This window comes from Melanaphis sacchari, unplaced genomic scaffold, assembly GCF_002803265.2.
Source record: "Melanaphis sacchari strain LSU unplaced genomic scaffold, SCAv2.0 Contig32_pilon_pilon, whole genome shotgun sequence".
In the NCBI taxonomy this organism is placed as follows: Eukaryota; Metazoa; Arthropoda; class Insecta; order Hemiptera; family Aphididae; genus Melanaphis; species Melanaphis sacchari.
Genome location: NW_020271199.1, coordinates 3,692,933 through 3,720,873, shown reverse-complemented (window position 1 = coordinate 3,720,873; position 27,941 = coordinate 3,692,933). Strand labels below are relative to the sequence as shown.

At 28.5% G+C, this 27,941-nt stretch overlaps 1 protein-coding gene across 2 annotated transcripts; it reads right to left on the bottom strand.

The window, feature by feature from the left end:
• LOC112596521 (serine proteinase stubble) lies at positions 1-27,941 on the bottom strand. Of its 2 annotated transcripts, XM_025342242.1 has the most exons (11): positions 27,322-27,941; positions 26,665-26,935; positions 18,772-18,831; positions 10,021-10,163; positions 2,395-3,684; positions 1,967-2,293; positions 1,807-1,883; positions 1,633-1,733; positions 1,267-1,535; positions 876-1,030; positions 1-783 (listed from the first exon to the last, which is right to left on the bottom strand). In XM_025342242.1, exons 4-11 carry the CDS (start codon positions 10,160-10,162, stop codon positions 622-624), a joined length of 2,523 nt encoding a protein of 840 aa, XP_025198027.1. In that variant the 5' UTR covers position 10,163; positions 18,772-18,831; positions 26,665-26,935; positions 27,322-27,941; the 3' UTR covers positions 1-621. The 2 variants fall into 2 exon arrangements, with proteins under 2 accessions (XP_025198027.1, XP_025198026.1); XM_025342241.1 differs by lacking the exon at positions 18,772-18,831 and having other exon boundaries at positions 27,322-27,940.

Below are 27,941 nucleotides of genomic sequence, written 5' to 3'. Positions count from 1 at the left end.
TAATTATTATCTTTTTCAGTTAGTATTTATTTAGTAATAACTATTTAATCGCAAATAATTTTAAGTATTGTGGGGTTTGAAATAAAAGGAACATTGTAAATCGTAACAATATTGTGTCCTTTGTGTAGCAAAATCAATTCATGAAGGTTTCTGTCAAGTATTACACTGATGAACAATTCAATAGTTCAAAGACGAACGTACTTCCACGTGAATAAGAATAATAAGACACACATATAGTAAAAACAACTATAACAAGTATACAATGTGTGACATGTCGATCAATATCTAAAAAAAGATGTTCTATTAAATTGCATCCGTTGACATAATAGTCTACAGAGATCTATAAAACGGCTGTGTTCGTTGTAAATAAAACATCTTTCCTATTAGTAATAAATGTATACGAACAAAATTAGAAACTATTCACACTGATCGATAACACTTAAACTGACTATTCCGCATGATGTTCTTTTGTTGCAAGTCGTGCGAAAAAAACATACTATGAGTACTGTATAAAATCATTAGGAACAAAAAAAAATTGTTTAAAAACTGTGGTTGTATAACCAACCGACTTGATAATGATATTTTGAATGGAAATGTCGAGTGTTGCGTTTGTTGTATCCGTTAAAATTGCAATATCTGATTGATCCAGTCTTTGAACTTAGAAATTCTAGTGTATACACCGGGTTGATTTGGTTCAGCACATCCAATACCCCATGATATGATACCGGCTAGTAACCATCTCTTGTCCGGTCTTTGGATTACCATCGGTCCACCAGAATCACCCTAAGGACATGACATTTTTTTTTTTAATTTATTGGAATTAATTTTCATATTTTTTAAACCATTCAAACATTAAGTTATGGTATAATTCTCACTTCGCACGAATCAAAACCTCCTTTTTTCCAACCTGCGCAGATAAATATATCTGGTATGTGTTCAATATATCCAGCTGCGCGGTACATAGTTTCGCAGACAGAATTGTTGATCACAGGAACTGTTACTTCTTGTAGAACACTAGGTAGAGGTCCGTCTATTGATGAAAAAGAAATAGATTTTATTTTATAAAATGTCGTTATTTTTTTAATAATAATATAAACTTTATGAAATGATCAATAAAATACAAATATAGCATACTATATAAAATTTTAAATAATATTTTATTTTTAAATTAGATACAGTAAAATGTATTCAATTGTGTATTGCTATATATTTGTATACAATATTAAGCCCTTGTTTTTTTTTTTATGTTATAATTTAAATGTTTACCTTCATATAATCTTCCCCATCCGGTGACATAGGCAGAAGAACCTACAAAATTTGAATCGTCCTCAGGAACGCAAACAGGTATGATATTAGGTTGAAACTTTACGGGTTCGTAGAACCGTAAAAGGGCTAAGTCATATTCAAAAGTTCTGGGATCAAACTGTGGATGTGATGCGACTATTTGTATTCTTCGTTCTTCGTAACCGTAAGGTTCTTCTTCCACTGACAAATCGTGTTCACCAAGTCTAAGGAGTAAGTCACTCGGAGGAACGCTAAAATGATTAGATTCAAAAATTAAATCAGTATAATTGTAAGAATACATTTAGTGCAAAACATAAAACCGATAAACCTATCTTATATTTTATTTACTTTTCAACACAATGTGCAGCAGTTACAGCCCAATTTTCGTTGAATAATGCAGCTCCACATTTATGTAAATATGTAGATGTCCTCCATTGTCTTAATGAAATCTTTAACCAAAAAAAAATAATTTTATGGGTTATATTTCATCAAATTTTATTCTAAACTTTTAAATTGACTCACCTGCCATGGCCATTTACCAAAAGAAACTTTTTCACCTCCTACAATTCTAGCCGTCGGGAAAAGTCGTCTTCCACAAACTTTTTTCATGAAAGTAAAGATTTCATCAATTATTTTCATTCATATCATAAATTATAATATATAATATAAATGATTAACATACCGTCTTTGTAGTTGGACATATTGAGGGGAGCACTTCCGGGTTCGACGGATTCCGTCGAAGTCGACTGCGTAAGCATTGACGACAATGAACTCGATGGACTTGGCGTGCTACTGTAGGTCGTATCGACAACGTTTGAAGTCATAACGATGTCATTATCGGATGGACTTGGTTGTGTCGTCGGCTTGGACATCATCATCGTCGACGAGTATGTACTAGAACTGCTCTCTTTCGGCGGCGTGCCGACGGTGTTGGGTTCGTGTGTCTCGACTGGAAGTTTGACCCAAGAAGGATGTGTCGAACCATCGATGACCGACGGTTTGTGCGTCACTAAAACGGCAATAACACAAACATATAGTATCGATATCATAAAAATAAAAAAAATAAAAACGTGACTGCAGCCCGGGAAGACCTTCAAACAGAAAACTCACTGCTCGGCGGCGGCGACGACGATGACGGCGACGGTGGTTTCGTGTTTTCGGCCGGTACAGCGGGAACTTTGTCGAGCGTGGTCCAAGTGACCAGAGTCGGCGAGGTGGACGTGACGGTCGTCATGCTGCCGTAGCTAGGCGTCTGACTCTGGCCGTTGGTGACGGCCGCGGTGAAATTGGCGATGATCTCGGTGACGTTATCGACCGTCGTGCGGGTCGAGTACGAGGATGCCGCAGTCGCGGACTCGGCGGTGGACGACCCGAACGGTTCCGGTTTGCCGGTGGTGGCGGGTCTCGGTTTCGGCGTCGTCGCGACCGGCCTGGTCGCGGTTTGCGGTTTGACTTTTTGCGTGGGCGCGGCGGTCGTGGGCGGCGTGCCCGCGGACGCCGTTGTCGACTTGTGCGTGGTGCTCGACGGTTTCACGACCGGTTTAGTGGTGGCGAACGTGGCCGTGGCGGCGGTGGAGTTGTGGTGCGGACGCATCGACGTGACCGCGGTGTACGGGCGGCCGGTGGTCGTGGTCGCGGGCTTCGTGGCCGGTTCGTGCGAGTAGCCAGCCGTCGAGCTGGGAACGCTGAACTGGACGGTCGGTCTCGCGGTCTGAGGCTTTGGTTTTTGGGTGGCGGCCGCGGTGACCGACGCCGCGGTGGCCGTGGCCGTGGTAGCCTGGTCCCTGATCGGCGGCGGTTTGAATGAGGTTGGCTTGACCGCGGGCTTGGCCGTGGAGAAAGTGGTGGACGGCATCGGCTTCGTCGACTGCGATATCGTGGTCGAGTACGAAGACGCTATCGAACCGGTCGGCGGCGAACTGCTCATGGTGCTCGCGAACGTCGGCTTCGTGCCGCTCGGACCTGACATCTCCGTGTACTGGGTGCGCGACGTGGACGTGGTGGTGGACGGCGTGGACGACACGGCGAACTGGCCGGTGGGCTTGTACGACTGCGCGGTGGACGGCGGGTAATTGGTCGAGCTCGGCCTCGGCGTGCTGTACCTGTCGGTGACGCTCGTCGTCTGCTGTTGCAGTGGTGCGCCCGTTTTCGTGTCGATGGTCCCGGCCGGGCCGGCCACTTCGTTGTTGTCCACGCTGTTCAGGTAGTTGTCCGGTTCGATGGCGGCGTCGATTTCAGCGACCGACTGGGTCTTGCAGCAGCTGCCGAAGTAGAACCGATCGATGCAGGTGCCCAGGTGCGTGCCGTTCGCTTTGGCGCACGAGTAGGCGAACATGCACACGCCCGTCTCTCCGGACTTCCGGCTGACGCATGGCAGTTGTCTGATGTTGCGCCCGAAATCTGCAACACACGATATCATTGTTTATCTATCACGGTATATAATAATTGCAAGATATATTATATAAATTAGGTATAGAATCGATATCGAAGTGTCGATGTATAGGTAATGCGTGATGTTTGAAATTTAAAATCGAAAAGCTTGACTGTAGACACCGCCCTGCGTGCTGTACTACGGTAGATAGATGTCGAGTGTTATATTGCACAATATAATATAATATAATTTATGTGTTTTTGAAATTTTAAATTTAACGATAAATCGTTGTAAACGAAAAACGATTCTGAACGCAGATTTTTAGAATACGATATAGTACAGGCAGGTATTATTAAGTAAAAATATTTAATTATATCATATTATTTTATTAATTTATTTTAGTTATTAATTTTACTATTAGGTTGAATATTATTTTTTTATCAAAATCATTGTATATATTAAATCATTATACGCGTATTGATATTACATAATGATAATATTATATCATCGTTATTATTTTTTAAGTGAATACTGTGACTTAGCGTAGAACAATGAAAATAGATTCTTAGTTTAAATGGACGAAACTTAGAAATTAAATTTCATTTTTGATACAAAGTATATAAAAATAAACTTTGAAGCTTTAAATTCGAAGATTAATATTTTTGAATTAAAAGAAAATAACTTAAACTATTATACTTTGTTTAAATGTCTAACTTTGTTAATTACTAGGTATATGAACAACTTATGCTGAACCTAGCATTCAATTTTCTAGCCCTTTTTATCCAAAACCAAGGTAGCATGTACAAAAACCAAAAAAAAAAAAAAAAAAACAAATCTTAAAAACGTAAAAATTTCAAACACTTATAAATTTGTAAATTATTATTTTATGTTTAGTAAATGCTAATTTATATAATATATATTTTTTGTGAATGAATAGTTATATATTTTTGAGTTATAACAAAATACAAAATCAAAAACTTATTCTCCGTAAAAATGTCCGTATTTTTTTAAAATTTTTTCTCGATTATTTTTTAAAGTATTGGATATTTTCACCCCCAAAGTACCAACTACGAAAAACCCCCTTCAAAATTGAAAATCATAGCAATTTTTCTATTGTAAAAGTTGTCTTCAGATATAAATATAAAAAAAAAACTATGTATCATTGTAAAATATTGTATAGATTTTTCCGCTCAGAACTTAAAACTATTAATATATTATGTAGTAATAGTAAAACACATTAAATTGTTATATTACCATAACAAAAAAAAAAAAAAAACAATTAGTACATAAATAATAAAGAGCTATGAATTATAATACACAAAAAACAATAGGTCCTCTTACTCATCTTTTACCATTCAAATTACGTGTATCAGGGGATTTATCTATCTGTGTATCAGCAATGTCATAACTCATAATGTTGTACGGGATTTTTGTAAGTTCACGGCCGTCTTTTTATACGGCCATATTCTATAGGTACCGTGCGATTTTTTTTTTTATAGTAAGAAATTAACTTTATTTTTTATTACGTGTATTAAAATTTTAAGACGTCACAGCTAAAAAATATTGAACAACCTACTGCATTTATTAATTACAAGCCGTATTGAAAAATAATCTAAATTAAAACCAATATAATGTATAGGTACCCACTTATATCCATCTAACGTCTAACATCTAACACATATAAATATAGTCATGTAGATATATAATATTACTGTGATAGACGTAATATGGTATTTATATTTAACAGAGATGAGCAATTATTACATTTATGATGCCAATAATAATTATTTATGGCGTTAAGTTCATCATAAATTCTATATTGCGTTCAACTTATACCTGCTATGACAAATTATTTTTAATTGCACTTATAACTGGTTTCGTCTTGTGAATAAATGCTGGTTAAACTGGTCAACCTTATAAAAATGTGGGAATTTTAACTTTACTGAACTTTATGTATGCTATGTGAATTCTATATTAAATTAAAAAATTAATAAATAATGAAATGGTTTAAAAAAAAAAAAATAGTGTATGTGACTTGTGTGTAAATGTTTTATTGATCATAAAGCGATTAAAGGTGAAGAAAAATTTTTATACGAGTCATCCAAAACATATAAAATTAAATAATGAATAATGATAATAATTGAAATTCAAATGTCTATAAAATTATGCTTGTATATTTTTAGATTTTTTGGTTTCAGTATGAACCAGTTATGAGGAATTTTGATTTAAAGTTTCAAGTCTTAGCTATAAAATGTGCACATTTTATTAATTTTCAATAATTGTAAAACAATTTACAAATTATCGTGATTTTGTTAAAATTTGTTCTTAAAATGCTTAAAAAAAAGTAAATTATTCAAATATATTTAAATATTTTTATATAGTTACAGGAAAAACTTATTTGAGATATTATATTACATTTTCAAGCTTTTTAACTGGACAATTAATTTTCTTTCATATATTTTATGCAGATAAAAAAAAAAAAATTATTTAAAATGCTTATAAATAACTCAAAAATTATTGTTTTTATTGAGTATAGGAAATGATCACATAAATATTTTAAGTATTTATCTGTTATCATTAGTTTTTAAATTATAATAAAATATCAAGTCATTTGAGGAAAAATATAGTTATTTTACGAGTAAGTATCAAAGGTTGTAAAAATTTGATCTTAAAACGCTCATAAAAATTAATGTGATTTACCAGTAAACATTTTTTATATTATAGGTAAAAAAACCCATAAAGAATCCTGTATTAAATTTTTATATCTTAGATTTAAAAAGAAATATGTTTATGAAATACAAGAATTAGAAAATTTTCCATTTTTTAACTTTAAATTACATTCATTTAAAAAAAATATTTCAACTAAGTATTTTTGATATTTTTTAATTGGTAAATTAAAAAATTACGAGGAACTTTTTATTAAATTTTTAAGCATTTTGACCCAGCAAACAATTTTTTATCGACATTTGTAAAAAAAAATATTCAAATTTAAAATACATGCAAATAGGTCAAATGGTATTAAAATAATTTGAAAATATTGCTGTAAAAGAAAATTTTAATTTGAGCATTTGATATAAATTACAGGTTTTAGTTACTCTAAAAAAACAAAATCAATTTTGTCAATATGTTGCATTTTCATACATGCTGGATCACGAGAAATTCATGTTATTAACGATAAGTAGGTACCTATTTAATAATTAACTTACTATATACAAGCAACATGATTATAAAATGTAAATTTTTGGTTTTGTGATGATTAGAAAATAGAAATCTATACCTACTAACAGCATATACAATAATATTATCAAATACTTATAATATAGATTTAAAATGATTTTTATTTAATCATAAATAGATCAATATTGTTTATGTATGGTTTAATAATTTATTATATAATATTTAGTTATTATTTTCAATATGGTATAACGTTAGATAGTTTGCTAAATACTCGTAATAATACATTTAATCGAAGATAAATACATATCTATAGTTGTCTATTTAACGTTTATTTATAATAGCGATTGATCTATCACGTATCTATCAAACATTTAAAATTGTTATCAGGTAACAAGGTATTATTTTAAGCCTATTACTCATCTGTTTGCGAGTCTTTGCGACTGTAGAAAGAATGCTGTTTCCTTTATCTTTAATCAGGCTACCCGTGTACAAGTGGTGGGTCTGTATTATACTATTATTATTATTACAAATATTTATATGTTGAAAAATGTTCATAAAACACTGATACACACATAGAAAATACAGAATGATCAAGTCAGTTTTGGGGCTTTGAAAAAAATATTCTCATAAACGTATTTATAATTTTATATCATATGTTCATGAAAGTAATTTTCTTATATTGTGGTTTTTTTTAAATTTTTTTAATGACAATCTAGGCATTTTTATATAAACCAGATACAAATATTTTTATAAAAACGTTCTTGTATACATTTTTAACATTCAATTGATAGCTTCTTTTTTTTTTATATATAAATAATAACTGATTCAAGTTGATAATACTAATGGGCAAAGGAAAATGAATACCAAGTTGTAGTGAACTACTTTACTCATATGAACTTAAAAAGTAAAAAAACATACTTATATTAATTAATAAATATTTGTTTGATATCCAATACTAGAACGGCTATGTTGTTAGATGTATTCTACTTCTAATCACGAAGTTAAAAACATTGCAGATGATTATTAAAAACTAACAAAAAATAAAATTTGAGAAGTATTATATACTTATTTAAGACCATTTAAAAACATTTTTTTTTCTCCAAAAATACAAAAGTTGATTTGGAAAATAATTACAGGAATTATCGTGGTTAAATGGATCACCCTGTATACAGATCATCATTATAGATACACACATACACACGTGTATAATATATACATATATAGGTGTAGACAATGAGCCACAGTTGTGTCTGGCTAGTTTGTAGGTCAGTAGATTGAGTGTACGCGCGCGCCAGCGTGTGTTTCGATTAACAGTTATCTTGTCTTGTATTGTGCCCACAAAAAACCCGTACCCATAAAGGTAGTGGAAAAACAAGTTTTTTTTAATGTATGCGCCAATGTTCAGCTTGCATTGTGCGCATAGTTGTTTGTTGAACGTGATTTTATTTTGCCTCCGAGTAAAATAAAAACGCAAGACGTTTGTCGTTCTACTTAGGTGTTCGATTGTCACTGCAGTTGTTACACATTAAAATTAAAAATATTAAACTACCTATCCATCATCTTGGTCTGTTGTGTATTATCTGTGTATTATGATTATAAGTACGCGTTGTATTCACACGACTCAGGATTTTTTTTTTTAATTCATTTGTATTATTGATCGTTTTATTTTTATACAGGAAATGTTTTTTTCGTAAAAAAAATCTATAAACATCACCCTAGTCCACAAGTGTAATAGATACACTATCCGAGTATGAACTTAATAAAGTTAACTATTCCCTCAACTGGATAAATTGATTGGGACAGAAATATTTTAAAAACATAATATAAACGTAGTGAATTGAAAAAAACAACTATTTTATAGATAGTGTGATTTAATTTAATGTAAACTGTTAAAAAAACAATTTTAGATGCTTGAATGCGTAAAAAATATGACTTCTGTGACTAATATTATACTATAGGCACACGTTAAAAAGTATCTATGTTTGAGAATAGTACATACCTATATTATAACAGTAATGACTCATTTCTAACTGTAAAAATAGTTTGTTCATAGTGTTTATACCTTTCAAAGACTATTATTCACTTCATTATAATATGAGTTAAGTAGAGAAAGTGTCATCAGGGCATCAGCTATACCTTTCCTGAAAAGTCATTGAGTTTATTATACTCTAATGTATTCTAAAACGATCGTGACCTTATACCATTTTCCTGATTTGGTGTACAAAGATTAAAGATAAAATATTTGATTTTTAATAGGTAGGTATCGATAACGTTGAGAATGATAAAATATAACACTCTTCAAATTAAATATTTGTTTGAACTCGCAGCTGCTGAAATAGATATACTAAGTGTGGAGGTGTCGAGTTACATATTGAATTGTTTAAGACTATTTTTTTTTTTTAAATATTATTAATTAATGAGTTGTTGCTAATAAACGTGAATGGTTTTACCAAAAGATCATTTTCTAAACAATTGATGTTTAACCCGAAATATAAAAATGTTTTTTGTGTTTCCTTTTAATCTTTGTGTATTTATTTTTAAATAATGTTACTAAGAATAATAGTTATGTATAGTACATATTATGTTTAAAATAGTTTTAAAATTATTTCTGAATTATTTTTACTGTCACCATCATTAAATAAATAAGTTTTGGTCATTTATTAGTTTTAAAAATGAAAATATTTTTTAAATATTGTTTATTCCAAATTTAAATTTACTAAAATTATGTTCACGCATATTTTCTTACATATGTGAAGTTCCTAATAGTTTATATACATAAATTAACGGTTTTAAATGATATAAATAGAATAAAACATATAATTATCGTAACATTTTTCGTATACTTTAATACCTCTATTGGTTTTTAATTTAGGTTAATAACCCACGTCTGATAATCTAATTGCAGAACGATTTCAAATTAAAATATCCGTTAAGTAATAACTTATAATAATTTTGTCTTAATATGTTATTTAATTTTGTAAATTTGTTAAAATAAAATTATATTACTTTATTATTATTAATTTTCCTTCTTCGATAAGTAACTATTTATTGCGCAAAGGCTTATAATAAGTAAATAATATAATTTTTTTTTAAACAACATTTTTACTTTCTAACAACTAATGTATGATTTTATGGTTATCTAAAATGATTATGATTAGTGTTTGCACTCTTAATGATTAAAATATTACCTGTAATCGTAGTTGGTGAGTCCCACGAGGGATATGATTTCACTAAACTTTGGCTGATGATCAATCCAATTATAGATATCTTAAGTAATAATGCTTTATTGTGTGAAGACTTCATTGCTGAACAAATGCCATGTCTCTTCATTCTAAATATAAAAATAAAATTTTTAATAATATAATTTTTGATTTCCAACATTTAAAATAATATTATAATAATTAATATGGTATTAAAGTGAATGTCATAGAATAAGCACAAACCATAAAATAAGTTCAGGATAATGAGTCCGTTGAAATTAATTATTTTGCAAAGACCAATTATTTTTATGTCTATTATTTATAGTTGAATTTTTATAAATATTCAATATTTAAAATCCATATTTTAAATGTTTATTTTTACAATTCTATTAACATTTTAGTTTTTACAAGGCTTTACTTATTTTTTTTATAATAATAATATAATCAATATCTTTATTAAAAATACTAAAATTTAAAATGCTAATAAATTACTTAATAAATAGGATACAAATTTATAGGAATGGATGTCACAAAAATCAAAAGTCGTAAATAGAATTTATTTTTGTAATTATAATCGTATACATTTATATCATATATCTAATGAAAATGTTATTAGTATAATATTATGTGAATGCGTAAGAGTATAGAACAGTGATTTTTTATAATATTACTAATATGCACCATTTTAATTTGTCAAGAGTGTGGTACACATGATACTTCCTCGTATACAATGTATACTTAATGTTATTGATGCATTCATAATTTTATACGTTATTAGTAAAGCGCGGATTTCTATGTTATTACATATTTTTTTCCTTTTTACTTTTTTGGATTTTTGTCTGTTATTTTCACTAATCATAACAATTTGAATCTAATGATGAACTTTTTTTTGTATATTTCTGCATATTTAATTGTTATTGCATATTTTTAAAAAATTCAAAATGTATTGCATATTAAAACAAAAATTTAAAAAAATTGTGTAAAATAACATTTTGTCAAAAAGAAGTATTAAAAATAATTTTGTTGGCATTAAATAATAACCAAAGCGCGCGAATTATTAATTTTACAATCGATTATTATTTTCTTTTTTACTTTTTTAGAATTTTTTTTAGTTATCTTCACGAATCATAATAATTTGAATATAATGGTGAAATTTATTTGTATATTTCCGTATATTTTTACAAAATTCAAAATATATTATTACATATTAAAAATAATTTTTTTATATTCTTAGTTTATTTAAGTAATTAATTATTGTAAGTTGTTTAATTTGCGAATTTTATATAATTAAAAAAAAATCTTGCATATTTGTTGTATATTTGTATGATTTTTACTGCATATTATGTTGCATATTTCGATACTTTTTAGTACATAAAAATCCGTGATCTAGTTATTAGTTAATAGTTTTAAGTTTATATACATGAATAGATATAGTAGATATCCACGTTCTATTTGTTACATATCTATAGTGCGTATACCTATAGGTACTCTATCCTATACAACAATGTAAATACGTAAGTTATTAAGTTTATGTCATCTAATACAATGTAACAACATTTTATGTGATAATTAAAATATTGTTAATCTTATAAATACATACCTATAATATAATATATAATGTATACTATATTGCAGCTAAATAACTTCGATTATCCTAAAAAAATGGTTAAATTTTAATTATTTCTTTAATCATAGTAACCATGTTTGAATATTTATTGCATTCAATACTTGAGTGTGCAATTAAAGTGTATTGAATTATATTATGACGGAAAATGTAAATTAACAGAGGGCGAAGTGTCGCTGCATTCACACCATAAAAATAGTCTTGGTTAAAAACATGAATATATATTATATACATTATTTTTTTAGTAATACCCGGCGATCCATTTCTGAAAAATAACGCGTCATAGATACGAAAAAAATCTAGCGGAAAATCAATTGCATCCTTGATCTTTTTCAATTAAAATTTAAATCATGCGTAAAATGTAAGTCTATATAAAATGTAAATCCTTATTCTTCAACAAAGTATTTGAAAATAGAACAGTGGTTATTTTTTTTATCTATTTCAACACGATTTACTCTTCTACGATAAGACATACCTATTCCAGATTTTGGTAACATGGTGGTGCATACAAGTACAAGAACTTATAATAATCATTATAGCCTATTTATTGTATAAACATAATATAATTAAATTAATCATAATTATACATTATTTAAATGCAGATGCAATAGAATTTTCAATTGTATTTTAGTTTTTAAAAATGGCATGACAAGTAGGTATACGTATACTATTATTATAAATAATAGCAAAATATATTCGAGATTTTAATTTTTATTTGAAGAGAATATTTGTATACAATACAATATAATAGTTGTATAAATGGTAATATTTTTAGTAATACAGTGAATTAGGTAAGTAGGTACATCATAAAATCGATTAATTAATAATGTACCTACGTAAAATTATAATAAAATTATAATAAATTTTAATAATAATAGTTTAAAAAAAACACAAATATATATTTATAAATTTACATGTCACATGTTTTGGGTACAAACAACATGACCCATATATTTGTATAAATGTATATTAAAAACCATATAATTTAAATTATATTTGACTTATCTGCCTGATAAACGTTACGGTGTGGATGCCTGTGCATAATATACCCGTTGATCATCATTACCTACCCGTATAATATGTCGTATAATGTATGTACAAAGATAACGTACTAATTTTACTATAGTGGATGGTTTTATAATAATACGAGTATAATATTATTATTAGTTTATGTTTCCGTTTAATATACCCTGAAGCATATCTATGCCCAACAACTATATCAATTTATAATTTGGCCTACAATGTAATTTTGAATTCCAATAATAATGAATATATTATAATATTATATTATATTATGTTATGTATTAAACAGAAAAATTAACGTTATATTAAACTCAATCATCTATAATCTACATTATGTCGTATACAATTTTTTATCTATTCAATAATAAATGCATTAAAGAGAGTTAAAGCACGTGATAATTCTGAACAAACAATTTAACATCAACATTTTCAAAGGTTAAGTTAGGTTAGGAAAATTTAAATAATATTACATTATATTCGGTATATTTTTCTGTATGGTTATAATAACCATAACCGGATCTAAGGAGGGGGCAAACCAGGGAACTTGCCCCAGAAGTCGGGGGGCGTCAAATTACCAAATAATAAGTGGATACATTAATAATTTTTATTCTTTATAAATTATAATATAATGAATATTATAATACAAACTGCAATATTATCATTTGATTTTGGCTATGAATACCTCCATTTCCTAAACGGATTCTTTGTGTGTATCAGTAATATACATATATTCGAATTAAAAAATTTTTTAGGAAAAGTTAAGCAACAATTTGATTTGTATTTAATACACATTTTTTCTAATCAAGTATCTAAGATTTTTTTTTCCAATTTTTTATTATTTTTTTTTTTTTTTTGAGTAACTGGTACATAAGTGTATAACAGTGGCATTATTTAAGGGGGCTGAATCATAAGAGGGCGCTAATTTTGTAAAATATGCTAGATCCGACTCTGATAATAATTACATTATAAATATAATTAAAATATAAGCATTTATAAATATTTCATAATTTGTTTTATTGAAAAATTGATCATGTTTAAGTTCATAAAATTAAAATATATTTGAATACAAAATTGAGATTAAAAAAAAAAAAAAAATTTAACCAACTAATATGAAACCTTTTTTTAAATGTTTTAAAAAAAAAATACTTAATCTATGCGAGCAGTCTAATTTTAATATTTATTTTAATTTGTATTTTGATTTCGAAAATCAAGTTTAAAAAAAAAAAATAATATATATTATTATAACTGATATTTTTTAAAATCATTTATAGTAAAGACGATTATTTGTATATTTAATTTTCATAAATTCAACGAATGTTCAAAAATACCAAATTCTAGTCATGATTAATAACGTTGCTTGTAAGTAGTAATATGAGATTCAGTATAGTTAAACAAACTTTAAAATATGTATTAACGATTTACCAAACCTGTAATTATTACTCATAAATTATGTACCGTTAATATATATAAACGAATATTGGTACAACCATACATTTTATCGAAAAATATAAGCACTGACCATAAATAAGTTTTATATTTATCAATAAATGTAAAATGAATAGCAATAAATAATAATACCAATAATGACAATCTATTGGTTTCTAACAAGTTATATTATGTTTCAGAAATAATATATATCCATTCTGTACACGAGTTCTGCGATGATACAACAAGACACGCACGAAGTCAGAGAGCGATGCCCGAGTGTAAATTTTTTTATATATTATGATATTATATGCGTTGGTATTAGATATACTAAATTATATATGACAACGAAAAAAACCGCACCGAAAAATCGTTGTCTACAAAATTCGTGAAATCAAATAGGCATTCTCGTAATATAATATGTAATTTTATATCATAATAATGCCGAGTGGGCGGATAATACGTAAAGTTACTAAGTGATTATCACTGGGAAGGGACATAACATTTTGCAATTTAATGTCGCACGTGGTTGACAAAAATAAGAACAAATTTAAAAATCAAATTAGTGATTCTTTATTGATTATAACCCAGCTCGTACGCCATTGTGTACAGAAATACAGAAACATATCTATTTAAGTTCAAGCATGAATGAGAGATGTCGACTGTGGAAGGAGAGAGTATATTCATCAACAATCGGTATATTGGTCCCTTCAAAATTTGTAAAATAATTTTCTTTTGCAACCTTTCGTTAGATTTGTAGCCTGAAGGTTAGGATTTTGTTACTCCAAGATAAATAAAAATATGAAAAACAGATTTATAAGTTAAAATCCGTTTAAAATCGGTACATTTATACTTACTACTTAGACAATAAATAATAAGCACTTTATTTCTCATTTTATAATGTTATAGTGTTTCAATGTTTTATATGAAAGTCTTCATAAAACCACCCTGAAGATCAAACTCTTTAGTCCGCCAACAATATATTTAGTATAATATATAGGTAGTAATTATTAGTAAGTATCGTCGTATCGATATATCCTAGTCAACGTAATGTATGCATCACGTATTTATTGTTTACAGAATAGTCTGGAATCGACTTTCCATAATCGTATTATAATATTAACGCATAAGCTTTGGATTCCTGATCGATGATTAGTCATGTATTAGTATGTGTTAAAATCGTTATCACGTAGAAAGTCGTAGTAGTATATAGTAAATATAAAATAGAACGCGTGGTCGTACCAAATCCTGTATTTGAATTTAATTTTTATGTCACTATTATTCATACGAACGGAAACGGTGTAGTGCAGACGTAATGTACATGTTATGAGTACGTTATATTATTATATGACTAGCGTAGGTTGAATATTATTATAACAACCTATATGGTATTTCTAGGTCAGCAATTTAAAACGGCGAAAGTTTTTTTGCAAACAGAGGTACGTGTTCAAAAATTTAAATTTATTTTTTCTCGGAAATATAACCCAAGAAAAATTCAAAACGTTGTCGACTCGTGGTCTACTGCTATTACTATTTTTGGATATTGAGTCACAAATTTGCATTATCTACCAATTTCTGTCGTCTGTTTGTATATTATATATTTATTTCACGAGAGTCGTAACTGTAAAATAGTTTACACTGGCGTGAATGATCGGATGAATACTAATTTTTTCTGCGGTTAAGTTAACAGAGAAATACGACCAATAAATTGTATACGATATAATCATTCGAATAAAATGAAATATATAATAGGTACGTGAAAAATATTCGATGTTTTGTTTTATCCTTCCTGAAAGTTGATCAATCAAAATTTTATTTATAATTTAAATACTAAATCTGTTATTCAGTTAGATCGAATTTCAACTTATATAATAAATATATATATGTATTTTAATTTAGTGGGTACTAACAATTTTCTTCGTGATTATATTAAGTAAAAACTTATCAAAAAACCAATTTGGGTCAACAGAAAATTATTTTGAAAAATATTAATACTATACAAATACTAGGCTTAGTTATAAAATTTATACATAATAGTATATAATTAGAAGATCACTAGTAAGAAAAAATAGTAGAAAATAAATTAAAATGAATATCGATGATGTACCTACTGATGTATTTGTTTGTTGGAACCTAGGTGTATTAAATAACACGGGAATGGTTTGTATAATTGTATCTATAGTTTATATTATTTCTATTAAATGAAGTTATCTTTTGTAGGTGAGTTGATCCTCAGAAATATTCTCAGAAACATATTATTTTGAGAATAGCCACTATTGTTTTATTGATACAATCAATAAAACGTTATCAATTTTACCGTTTAAAAAAATAGTTTTACAATTGTATATAAATATATAATAGTATATACAGTACTTATATGTCAGTATATATAGGGTATAAAAAATAATTTGTGAATATAGTAAACTGGATTGATTTAAAAAAATATTGTTGATCTACCATATAGTAAAAATATTTAAAATGAAGAGTCGTTTTCGGGTAAATTTTACTAATGTTTTTTGTTTAACAGTAAACGCTACGATCTTATATACTATAATAGCTGTTTTCGCTCCGCGTAATATTGTTACGTCGGTCAATTTGATATTTTTGTAGAGTTTGCCGTTCGCTACAGCGGCAATTACCTACAATACCTATAAGCACAGTATGTATATATTCGCCGTATACAGTAAAATCGTAGTGGCGTACATACATAATATATATCTAACCTATTATATTACAATGGCGTTGCGGACCAATATCGACGATCGTTCGGAATGTTAATGGGTATAATATTATGTGTACGTGTTGGCTGCACGAGATCCGAGAGGAGAGGTTATTCCTATATATAATATAATAATTATTATTATCGTAAAGAAGGCGAGCCGTCTGCCGAAGCAGAAGTAGCGGATACATCGGATACATATAGCTGATAATTATACGCGCGCGGCGTGGTCGACGAGATTGAAAAAGAAAAAAAGAAAAAAAGCTCTCTCTCCTCTTTTTTATGATATAAAAACACAACTACGTTAAAACGACAATAATTAATATTGTCTAGGCTTGTATGTAATTATCGATTTACAAAAAATAAAGAAAAAATACCGTTGAAATCGTATTAATATCGGAAAATTGCTGAAGAACGCGTGCTCACGTACAGCATAAAGTGACAAACGTGCGCGTTACATGCCACATCAGTATTTTATTGTTATTACTCACACTGCAGCAGATAGGTAATTAGACAATGTTAAATAAGATATGTAAATGTTATTATATCTGTATACATTAAACTCATATTATAATATTATAGGTACTTACAATATACGATAGACGGTTTGGTTTCGTGATCCGTAAAAATATAAACTATATATGAATAAAATAAATATTTTATATATAATATTATTATAATATGCGTTATATGTATAACACAGTAGCAAGCTATCTGTACATATATGCAAGATATATACGTACACAGCGGAGGAAAACACGTTTTACATATTATTATTACTTTTTTATTGGGTAGGTTGTGTGAGATGTGTGTGTGTGTTTGTGTAAAGACGCACCTACATAAAAGCGAATTATTATGTTGAACCCGTCACCCAGATATTTGTATAAACGCTTCCAATGAGTGTTATGCCTGCAGACGATAAGCCTCCCAAGAATCCATGACTGTATTTAATATTATATTTAATATGTATAGGCATTAGGAAAGTCACGTTCGTAAATCACCACTGGTCGTAGATATATTACAATCAGAAACCGAATAATATCGATCATGATAAACAATATAGTATTATCATTAAAGTATAACGATCGTTTCCTATGTATCGTATATTTGGTATACTAATAATTTGACAATATGTCAAAATTACAGTGTTTGCATTTTTAAATATTATTTATAATAACAATTTTGCTTCTTTAACTTAATTCTACTGTTAGAAAATTATTTCTCCCTCCCATCTCATTGAATACCATACATTTCTGCTCGCACGTAGAATTCGGGTTCATAACAACTATCCAAGATATATGTTTGAGTTGAGAACATCATGGCCACGTGTTAAACGTGCAGTAAAATCTTTGTTAGGTCAGGGTCGTTTAAGTCTCTTCGAGACATTTCGAATATCCGCTATACTATATAATATTATGGGATAGCGGCAATACAACAGACACGTGTATTGCTTAGACAAATTAAGCACTTCCGTAATTTTTTTATAATTATTTACTATTACTAACAATTAATATTAATATGACATACTGATTATATAATAATATGAATATTATGAATTTATAACGCGTTATTTATCGAGATAAATATACTATATTAGTAATTTTATTATCAGTTATTTATGCAGAATAAACGCATTTAAATAATTTTCTGTGGAAAAAATTGTTATATGTAATTTTATTGTATCATCATTAGTCATTAAAAATATATATGTTATGCTTTTCGTGGACTTCTGATTATAATAAAGAGAAATTAACAAACTATAAATATATTATAGAATATCATGTCATATTAGTTAGTATTATTAAAAATACCTTACGTATCGTGTCCTATAAGCATACCTACATTATTACATCGGTGACTAATATTTCCCCTTATTCCATACTATTATTTCTAAGCTATAGCAGTACTTATTAAATATGTAATTTATGACATACTTTGAGGTACCTACTTATTTAGCTCTTGTAATTTTGTCCAGTGAACGTACGTGTATCGACGTTAAAAAATATCTCTGAAAATTTTTACACAAATATATAAAACACTTTCAATAATTAAATACATTGATGTGATACCGATAGATATAATATATTTATACGTATTACGTAAAATATAGAATACATCACTAATTTTTTTTTCATAAAATAAACAAAAGCCATTGTACGGAATTACCACATAATAATAGTATAATATTACTATATAATATTAAAAATTAAAATATATATTAAAATAGAATTCGTCTTCGTCAGTGTGCCATTTAATTTACATATATTTACACTGAATTGAAAAGAGTGATCCGTTATGAGCTATAAACCTACCTTAAATAAGTGTTGTATCTATGCTATTAAATAATTTAAACAAAAGCATATTTTACTTTTTTATATTTTCAAATCGAAAAAATTTAGTGCTCATAGCACATATTATTATTTAATGGGTGGACAGACTAGTGGCTTGAGACTTGTTCATCAAGAGTCAAAATCTCAAGGCAGTCAGACCACCAGTGACTAGAGAGTAACAATAACAATTTTTATACTCGTTGTATGACTTATAATAATATAAAACTGTTTAATTATACACATACGGAACAAACAATTTCAATTTGTCTGAATTCTCTGCGAATATGATACAGTATAAAACACCCGTATAAAATTGTCACACCATAATGACCAAAATAATTACGTGAATAAAAATACAATAACATAATATAATATGTACAAAACTAAAAAAATGCACGTATATTTATATTTTATGGCATAACGTAATCCATCGTTTTGCCTTTAGACAAAAATAAATAATCAAAGGATGGGGCTTAGCCGTTCAACCCGTCTCTAATAATAGTAATGATTGTTCGACTCGCTTATTTTTGTATTTAATATATTTTTTTATACTTATAAATTATAACTAAATACTTAATAAGCATGGAATTTATATAGGTATCTATTTAAAATAATCTTTGGTTTAGATTCTTATAAAAATATACGAATGCTTGTATAATAAATTCATAATTCTTTTTTTATCTATTATTCCGTAAAAGCGCTCAATATAATAATCAGACCATACCTTTCTACAATGACATCTCGACACGCCCGCTAGCAAGCATCTAATAAACGTGTTAAAATGGTAAAGGCAAGGTATACATTTTAATGTAGGACACTTATAACACGATGTAGAACCGTGTAAATGTGGGTATATATAGATTGTTTTGATGAGAATTTTCGAAACTAGGAAGGTCTGCTTGATCATGTATATATATATTATATATATATAGGTTTATAGATTATAATTTATAGGTACGCATATAATCGTATAACGGGAAAGCGCGATTCGCTGCAGTGCACGATGAAAACGCTTTTTTACCATCGAGACGATCGTGCAGTAATCCCGCATTGTTTTATTCAAAGTTAATTTATCTTTAACGAATCGTAATACTCGTATTAATATTAAATTCAAATACAATAATCTCCACAATTAAAATACAAAAAATAATTTATTTTTCTAAAACTTAATAAAGTTTCAAGATAAAGTTATATAAATGTTGAACTTGAGTTATTCATAATGTATTGAGCGTATTAAAAGAAATCGGAATTTTACATTTTTACCTACCTTTTAGAATATTTACTTCTAATAAAAATAAATTTGTTCAAATTTTCTACGGTATTTACGAACATCACTCTTCAATATAGACAGAGTGATACTATGAAATCACTTCACCAATTTAACACACTTTGAATTAAATTTGTACATCACGAATAGCAATGTAGCCCTTCATTAAATATATGCTTTCGATCACTTTATCATGATAAAGGAATAATAGAAAACCTAGTTGTTTATCCTCTTAATGAATTTCAAAAAAACTTACGACTTTTAGTAATATTAATTTATAATGCTCGTGTTTATCGTGAATAATCAGTATAATGTATATAAATCAAATTTATTTCGTATTTTAGACTCCGATACTATAAAAAAATTTTAAATGGGTAGAAAACAATGTAAAAACATTATATACAACACATACTTATAATTTTTTTTTAAGGACAATGGCGATGATACCTGATTGCTATTATATAATATGATCATTTATACATGGTTCAAACTTGAAAAAAATATACTTCCCAAAAGCCATAGTCAAAGTCCACCTATAGGTTTATTATATATATAATATATATGTCTCATACTACAACAATGGTATAAAGTAAAACTTGTTAGCCGCCTAAAATAGCGACTTACCTATAATATAATTAAGTATGTATATATCCGTCCTGTACGGCTGTACTAGGTAAGTATATTATTACGATCGCGCGTACAGTGTGTATCACAGTACGACCGCAGCGTAAATCATATAACGGTACACGTCGAAAAGAAATCTCAATGACCTTGTGGCGTTGGGTCGTGTCCGCGGTCCTCTTGACGCAGTCGTGTAGAACGTAGTTATGTACAAAGTAACTCGCGGTCGCGCCGAAATCGTATACGTATACAATATAATTACTATATATACGTCATTTATACCTACAACGTAATGACAACGATGATGTACATAACACATAATATACCGTACAGGAAAAAACGCATATTTTCCCAATATACCGTTTGTCGAATAGATTGATAACATTAAGTATATTTATACTTATTAGTACAATTATTATTAACTGGTAGATGAAATATTTGTTGGCTGACTTAGAGATGCTATTGTGAATCAGTCTCTTATTATCTAAAAAGTTACATAGTATTTACATATTATGCATTAAACAGATAAATGTTAAAAACGATTTATGATAAATATAAAAGAATATACCTGTCATAGTTACGTGAAAAAAGTATTCCATAGAAACTATGGATGAATTGATTTTATTATAGGTGCATCAATACATAATTCAAAATATAAAACACCTATAGTGTATTTACATCCGTCGAATGATGATAATGTCGAAACTAATAGAAATGCAAATTTTAAAGTCGATTTTCAACTAATTACTGTTTCATTTTTTAAACAATCACCTCTCATAAAAGAATCATCGGCGTCATAATAATGATGCTGATCATGATGATCATCTGGATTGCAAAACTCGATATTTTTACATTGTAAAAACATTAAGTTTCGCGATCTAGTATTTACTATTTATCTGTGGTATATACGCGGAAGCGACGGCGACAATGACCGACCGCCGTGCCGTCAGAAACGGTTCACGCACAGCGTACAAACGCACGCACAAGTACCATCTCCCCGAACGTCTTCGCGTTTATATATATAATTAAATATCATTAGTTCTGTGTAATCGTACCTATAATAAGCATATAATACATTCTCGTATCTATATACGCTAAGGTAGGATTTCCGATACAAGTAACTATGTGTGTATACCTAGTAATTTCTCTTAGTGACTTAGTATGAGATATTACGCACGCGCGTGTATGTGTATGTGTATGTATCTGCGTGAGTATGTATAATAACGGACTCGAGCGAGTGAATAACGGTCGACGTATAATCCTGTTTGACTAGAATCTACAAAACACCCAGCGTTTTATCATTATATATATATATTATGTACTATTGTTAAGTACCCATCATACACTAATTTGATTTCCTCACTGTTATTTAATGATTGTGCATTTTCTTTTCATTATTTTCTTGAATTTTTGTTTACCTTAAAGTAAATACCCGATGCGCCCGTTCATATATTAATGCATGTTACAAGTACATCATACATTCATAAATAATATCGCTATATTCATCATAAGCGTAAACTATATAGAACGACCAAAGCGAAATTACTTTAAAATAACAAAATCAATACCCCCTGTTTTTTTTTAAAAACATTTATTGAATAAATAATAAAATTTTTCCAACAAAAATTAAGTGTTAAAACGATTAATGAAAAATTAATCTTTTGGATTCTGTATTTTTTGTTGATAATTTTGTAAGAAAAATAACTGTGATTAAATTACTAAAATTTGATAATGGCCAGTTTCCTTATTTTTGATGACTTGGTTGCATGCTAAAAACTGGGTAAAAATTTAAGAGTAGTTAAGTTGCTAGTATACTATAATATTTTAACTAGCAACTCACTTTTATACACAAAAAATATTTAGCGATAAATGTTAATTGATATGAGGTCTTAAATATGAAAGAGTTCAATAATATTGCTAAAGGGTTACAAAAGTTAAACAAAAATACTATTAAACCGCGGAAAACAACGCAATATACATCGTTATGGTTAAAACAACGGATTTTAGGACCGTATAGTATATAAATATATCTATAATTATCAACACGATTGTAGTCGTAGAACATCGTACGAGACGAATTTATTTCTGCACTCGCAGTGCCGGGCTTTCATGATTTTAGATTTGGAACGGCTTTTAGTTGTTTCTTTCCGGGTGGAACAAAAAAATTTATCGAGCGTATAGTTCGTTGACCGGTCGTTAGATCGAAACATGCCGATGACAAGGACGAAATATATAAACTGAATAAAAATAAAAATATGTAATTTACAGATGAAATTTGCAATTTTCTTGATGTCTTAATTTCCCAAACAGAGCGGTGGGATTTAGTTTTCATGGCATTAATATAAATTAGTCGAATTATTTCATGGAATTTTTTAATTGTAATCGTGCATATATTGTATACTAAAGTAAATTTTGATCGAATTTGAGAATCAGATGGATAGGTGTTTCAACAAATAATATTCAGTTCTGTTAATATATTCAATAATAGAACAAACATTTTTTTTCGTCGATCTACTAAATAATTACTAGGTACTTTTGATTTGTGCGGTAATTTTTCTTTTTTTTTTTAACAACGTTTAACACGCTTTTTAAAATAGTTTGAGTGTTCGATGACGACTATTATTTACTGACTTATTTGATACGGCATAAAATAAATTCGGCATTCGATGTCTTCTTTGTCTTCGCTCAAAATAATTGTAATCTGTGTTAGACTCAGTGTCGGTTTAATGATCTATAACTGAACGCGGATGTCGAATAGAGGTACCTACATACAGTATAGTACACTACTTTCCTCTACAAGAGAAATCTCATTCAATATTTGTACTCAATTGAATATCATAATAAAAAAAACAAATGGATATGCGTTATTGTTAACGGGTGAATATTATAATATATGAGTGGCCGCCTATTACACAAAGATTATTATTGACAATCATGTGATCGAACGTATTTTATCTTTGGACTGAATTTAATTTGTGTATCACAAAAGCGTATTTAAAAGTTGGGTATATTAATTAGCACGATCGCTAAAATCTAGACTACTTATTATAATTATGGATTATTGTTTCTATAATAATAACTATTATTAGAAAATATGATTTCTATTTTTTTAGCTATGTATATAAATATATAATTGTATGGATTAGAAACAAACATTATATAGAACTCTAGTTTCCAGAAGGCATGTTATTGTTTATTGGACAGTGCTATAGGTATACTATTATTGTTAGGTATCTAAAACGGTAATGGGTTGTTAAAATTAAAATTTTTGCTGATTCTTTGTGATGGAACTAGGAAGTTCTTATCATTTTAAATCTCACTTGTTTAATGTTTTACATAAGTATCCTAGATAATCTTAAGAATAAAAATATTACCAAAGTATAGAATCTAAAAACTATATCATAATCATATAACTAAATTTTTTATAACTAGCTTCATATAATTCAATTATTTTTATGATATTATTTAAATATAAAAACTCTTACTAAGGAAAATAATTTTATTCGTTTTAGTTATTATTTGCTGTGTTATATAATATTACACAAAAAGATCTTTATATTATACCTAAATACCTAGTGGATATTTTCCTTAATTTTTTTTGTCATAGAAAAATTAAAATAAATACCTAGATATTTAGATTTTAAAAATGCGTTGATAAAAAATGATTGGAATGTAACAAAAAAATAAATATTCTACCAACACATTATTATGTTTTTATGAACTTAACTGAACTCCTGAGTTATCAAGTCATGGTATATTAGAAAACCACATCATGTTATATTATATCTATTAATTCGTTTTATATATATTTTAATAGTCTATACAATAGTATTTTTACGGTAGAATAAAAGTTTTGTAAGTTCATCAATGATAACGAAAACTAGATTAACTAAGTATTATTATAACTATAAATAAGGTGTGTATTCATTGACACCTAATCGTTTCTATTTTACTTATTTAATATATAATTAAGTACACTAATATCTTTATAGATAATATATATTAAATAACATTTATTTGTTCATTAAACATAGAAAATCATGAAACTTTATTTATCGAGCATCTTTCAAAGAGAACAGCCTACCTATTACATAGTTAATAGGCATATTAATTAAATTATCATAATAGAAATATTCGTTTTAATATGTTTTCACACAATTTAAATACAATATTGAAATAATCCTTATTTTCCTTACTTTTCTGTAGGTTAGGTAATATTCAATGATAATAAATTTACCTTTAGAAATACAAACTACTGTTCAATGATTATAAAAAAAAAAAAAACTATTTTTTCTTATTCAAACGATTTAATATAGTTTTATTTGTTTTCAATTTAAGACTTTAATATCCGTTAAAGTAAAAAAAAGTCGATTTTAATCAATGAAATGTATTTAATAGTATGTTTACTTAATTATATTTAGCTGTTTTTCAATAATAAAATTAACATTTTATATTGGTTGTTATGTATTTATTTTCATCATTTAAAATTATCCATTTTAAATTTTAATACTATATGGATAAATTATTATGATAGTTACTCAAAATGATATTTATGTTTATTATTTTAATAGTATCAAAATTAAATTATACATTAATATTATATAATTTATATTTACAGATGAAAAGTTTCTGTTGTATATTTTATAAAATAAAAGAAAGGATTATGACACCAATGAAAATAAAATTGTTCGTCAACCTTAAACATATTAAAAGCTAATTAATTTTAAAAAAATAATTGGATGCTTTAAATATAGTTTCAATAATTTCATTGAAACTTTTATCATTAGTGTACTGTATACATCGGGTCAAATGCACAACTAGAAAAATTTAGTTTTATAACACTATTTTAATGTTATAAGAAAATTAATAAATTTTAAGAATCATGTATAGATTAAAAAAATAAATGCACAATTATTTTTAATAAAAAAATATTTCTAATTTTTTTGCTTAATTTTTATTAATTTGTTATATTAACAATACTTTTGATCCTATTCTCGCTAAAAAAAAATATTTTACAATTTATATAGTCAGCTCGATATACTTATATTGAGAGTTTTATAGAAAACTCTTATTTTTTTGCACAAAGAATTCTTATTTAAAAAAAAAATAACCACGATGAATGGGTCATTCTCCTGTCTACAATTACGGCTACTAAGGTCATTAAAAGTGACCATCTAAAATACAATTTCATGGTTGATGCTTGTCGAAATGGTAATGGTAATATGTTTCTTAATATATTTCAATTTGTGAATAATTTTTTAATGACTCCATTATTTATTTTGTTATTAGTTCGAAAAGTTCAAGAATATTAATCGTTACCTATTATATATTTATGTGTTAATTATTAAAGCTATTGAAGAATTCATACAAAAATTCAAAAAATATAAAGTGTAAAAAAAAAAATAATTAGAATTCTATAATATATCGTGTTTAATAATTCGTTTGATATATAAAGACCAAGTTGGTATTTTAATTTGTTCATTCACATTATAATACCATTATATTTTACTCGTGTGTATATTATATTTAGCTTATAAACACTACTATAGCTATAACATTAAATAGTTACTAGCTGTATAAACGACTTTATTAATAACTACCCTTAATAAAGAAAAATGTTTACCTGTAGGAGTCGGTGTGTCTTCTAATCTCGCGATAAACAATATTGTAGGTAGATGGTTATTTCGGTAGTTTCGAAGACTACTGCACCACAGCGTATATGTATTTTCAGAGTGTACTTGAGTATCGATCGATATCAGCACAGTAGCGTAAATTGACTAATAATGTTTTCTTGTTTAACTGTCGTTGATGTCTCCTCAACCGCATGGCGCGGTTCGTCTCGACATGATAGTCATTGATGCATAGGGATAGACGATCGTTCTGTTTTTTCAAACCTAACGGATTTCATAAATTATACCATTAAAAAATAAATATTTAAGTTACAAAATTAAAAACACTCGAAAATCTTTGTATTATACACTTGAATACCAATGGAACCTACACGGATAAAAAAAATAAATAATTTATTTATAGTTTCTACCTCATTTATATTATGTTTGTGATTTTAACACGACATATTTGCTGCAGGTTTGAAAGAATTTAATTCACCCGATTCTCGGTCATAATTAATGTGAAATTAAATTCCTGGTGTGTATAATATATGATAGGCATATTTTCATTCGATAATATAATAAAACATTAATTGTATATTGTCGGATCGTTCGAAGTCTCGACGTTTAATCCGCACCTCAATAAATATAATATGTATTCTGCGACTTACCTGCACGCGGAAAAATCGACGTCCAACAGAACTGCACCGAATCGGTATATATTATACTATTATTTATAAATAATACCGGAAAATGGCACGATGCACGCGCGACTATCCGGCGTTATGATTATTACGTACGATAATAAACCTAACAATAAAATGTATAGATATTTATTATATTATAATATTTTTGTTATCGTCGAAACGGCGCGCGATGTGTACAGACGTGAAAAACCTCGGACGTGCGCGTAAACGGTTTTCTTCAAATCTAATAACGGATATTAAATCCTAGACCCGCGTGAACGTGCGAAAAACGAAAATGAGTAAAAAATCAGACTCAGAAGACGGTACGTACAAGTGCGCGTGCAGAAATCGGCGACGGCGACGGAGACCGAATCAATGACCCGTTGTTCCGGACGGACCGGTGGCGATTGTGTGACGCTGCGGCGCGGCGAACGATAAGTACAGTGTATTCTACCGGCGACTCGCGTATCGTGTGTGCGCGGACTGCTGCGGCAGCTGTGCAACGATGTTTATTCTGTTATAGTGGTCGCGCGCGCTGCAGGATCGTCGACGGGAATTATCGTTACAGCGGCGCGTCGCTTTCCTTCTGTGCACGTTTGATGACC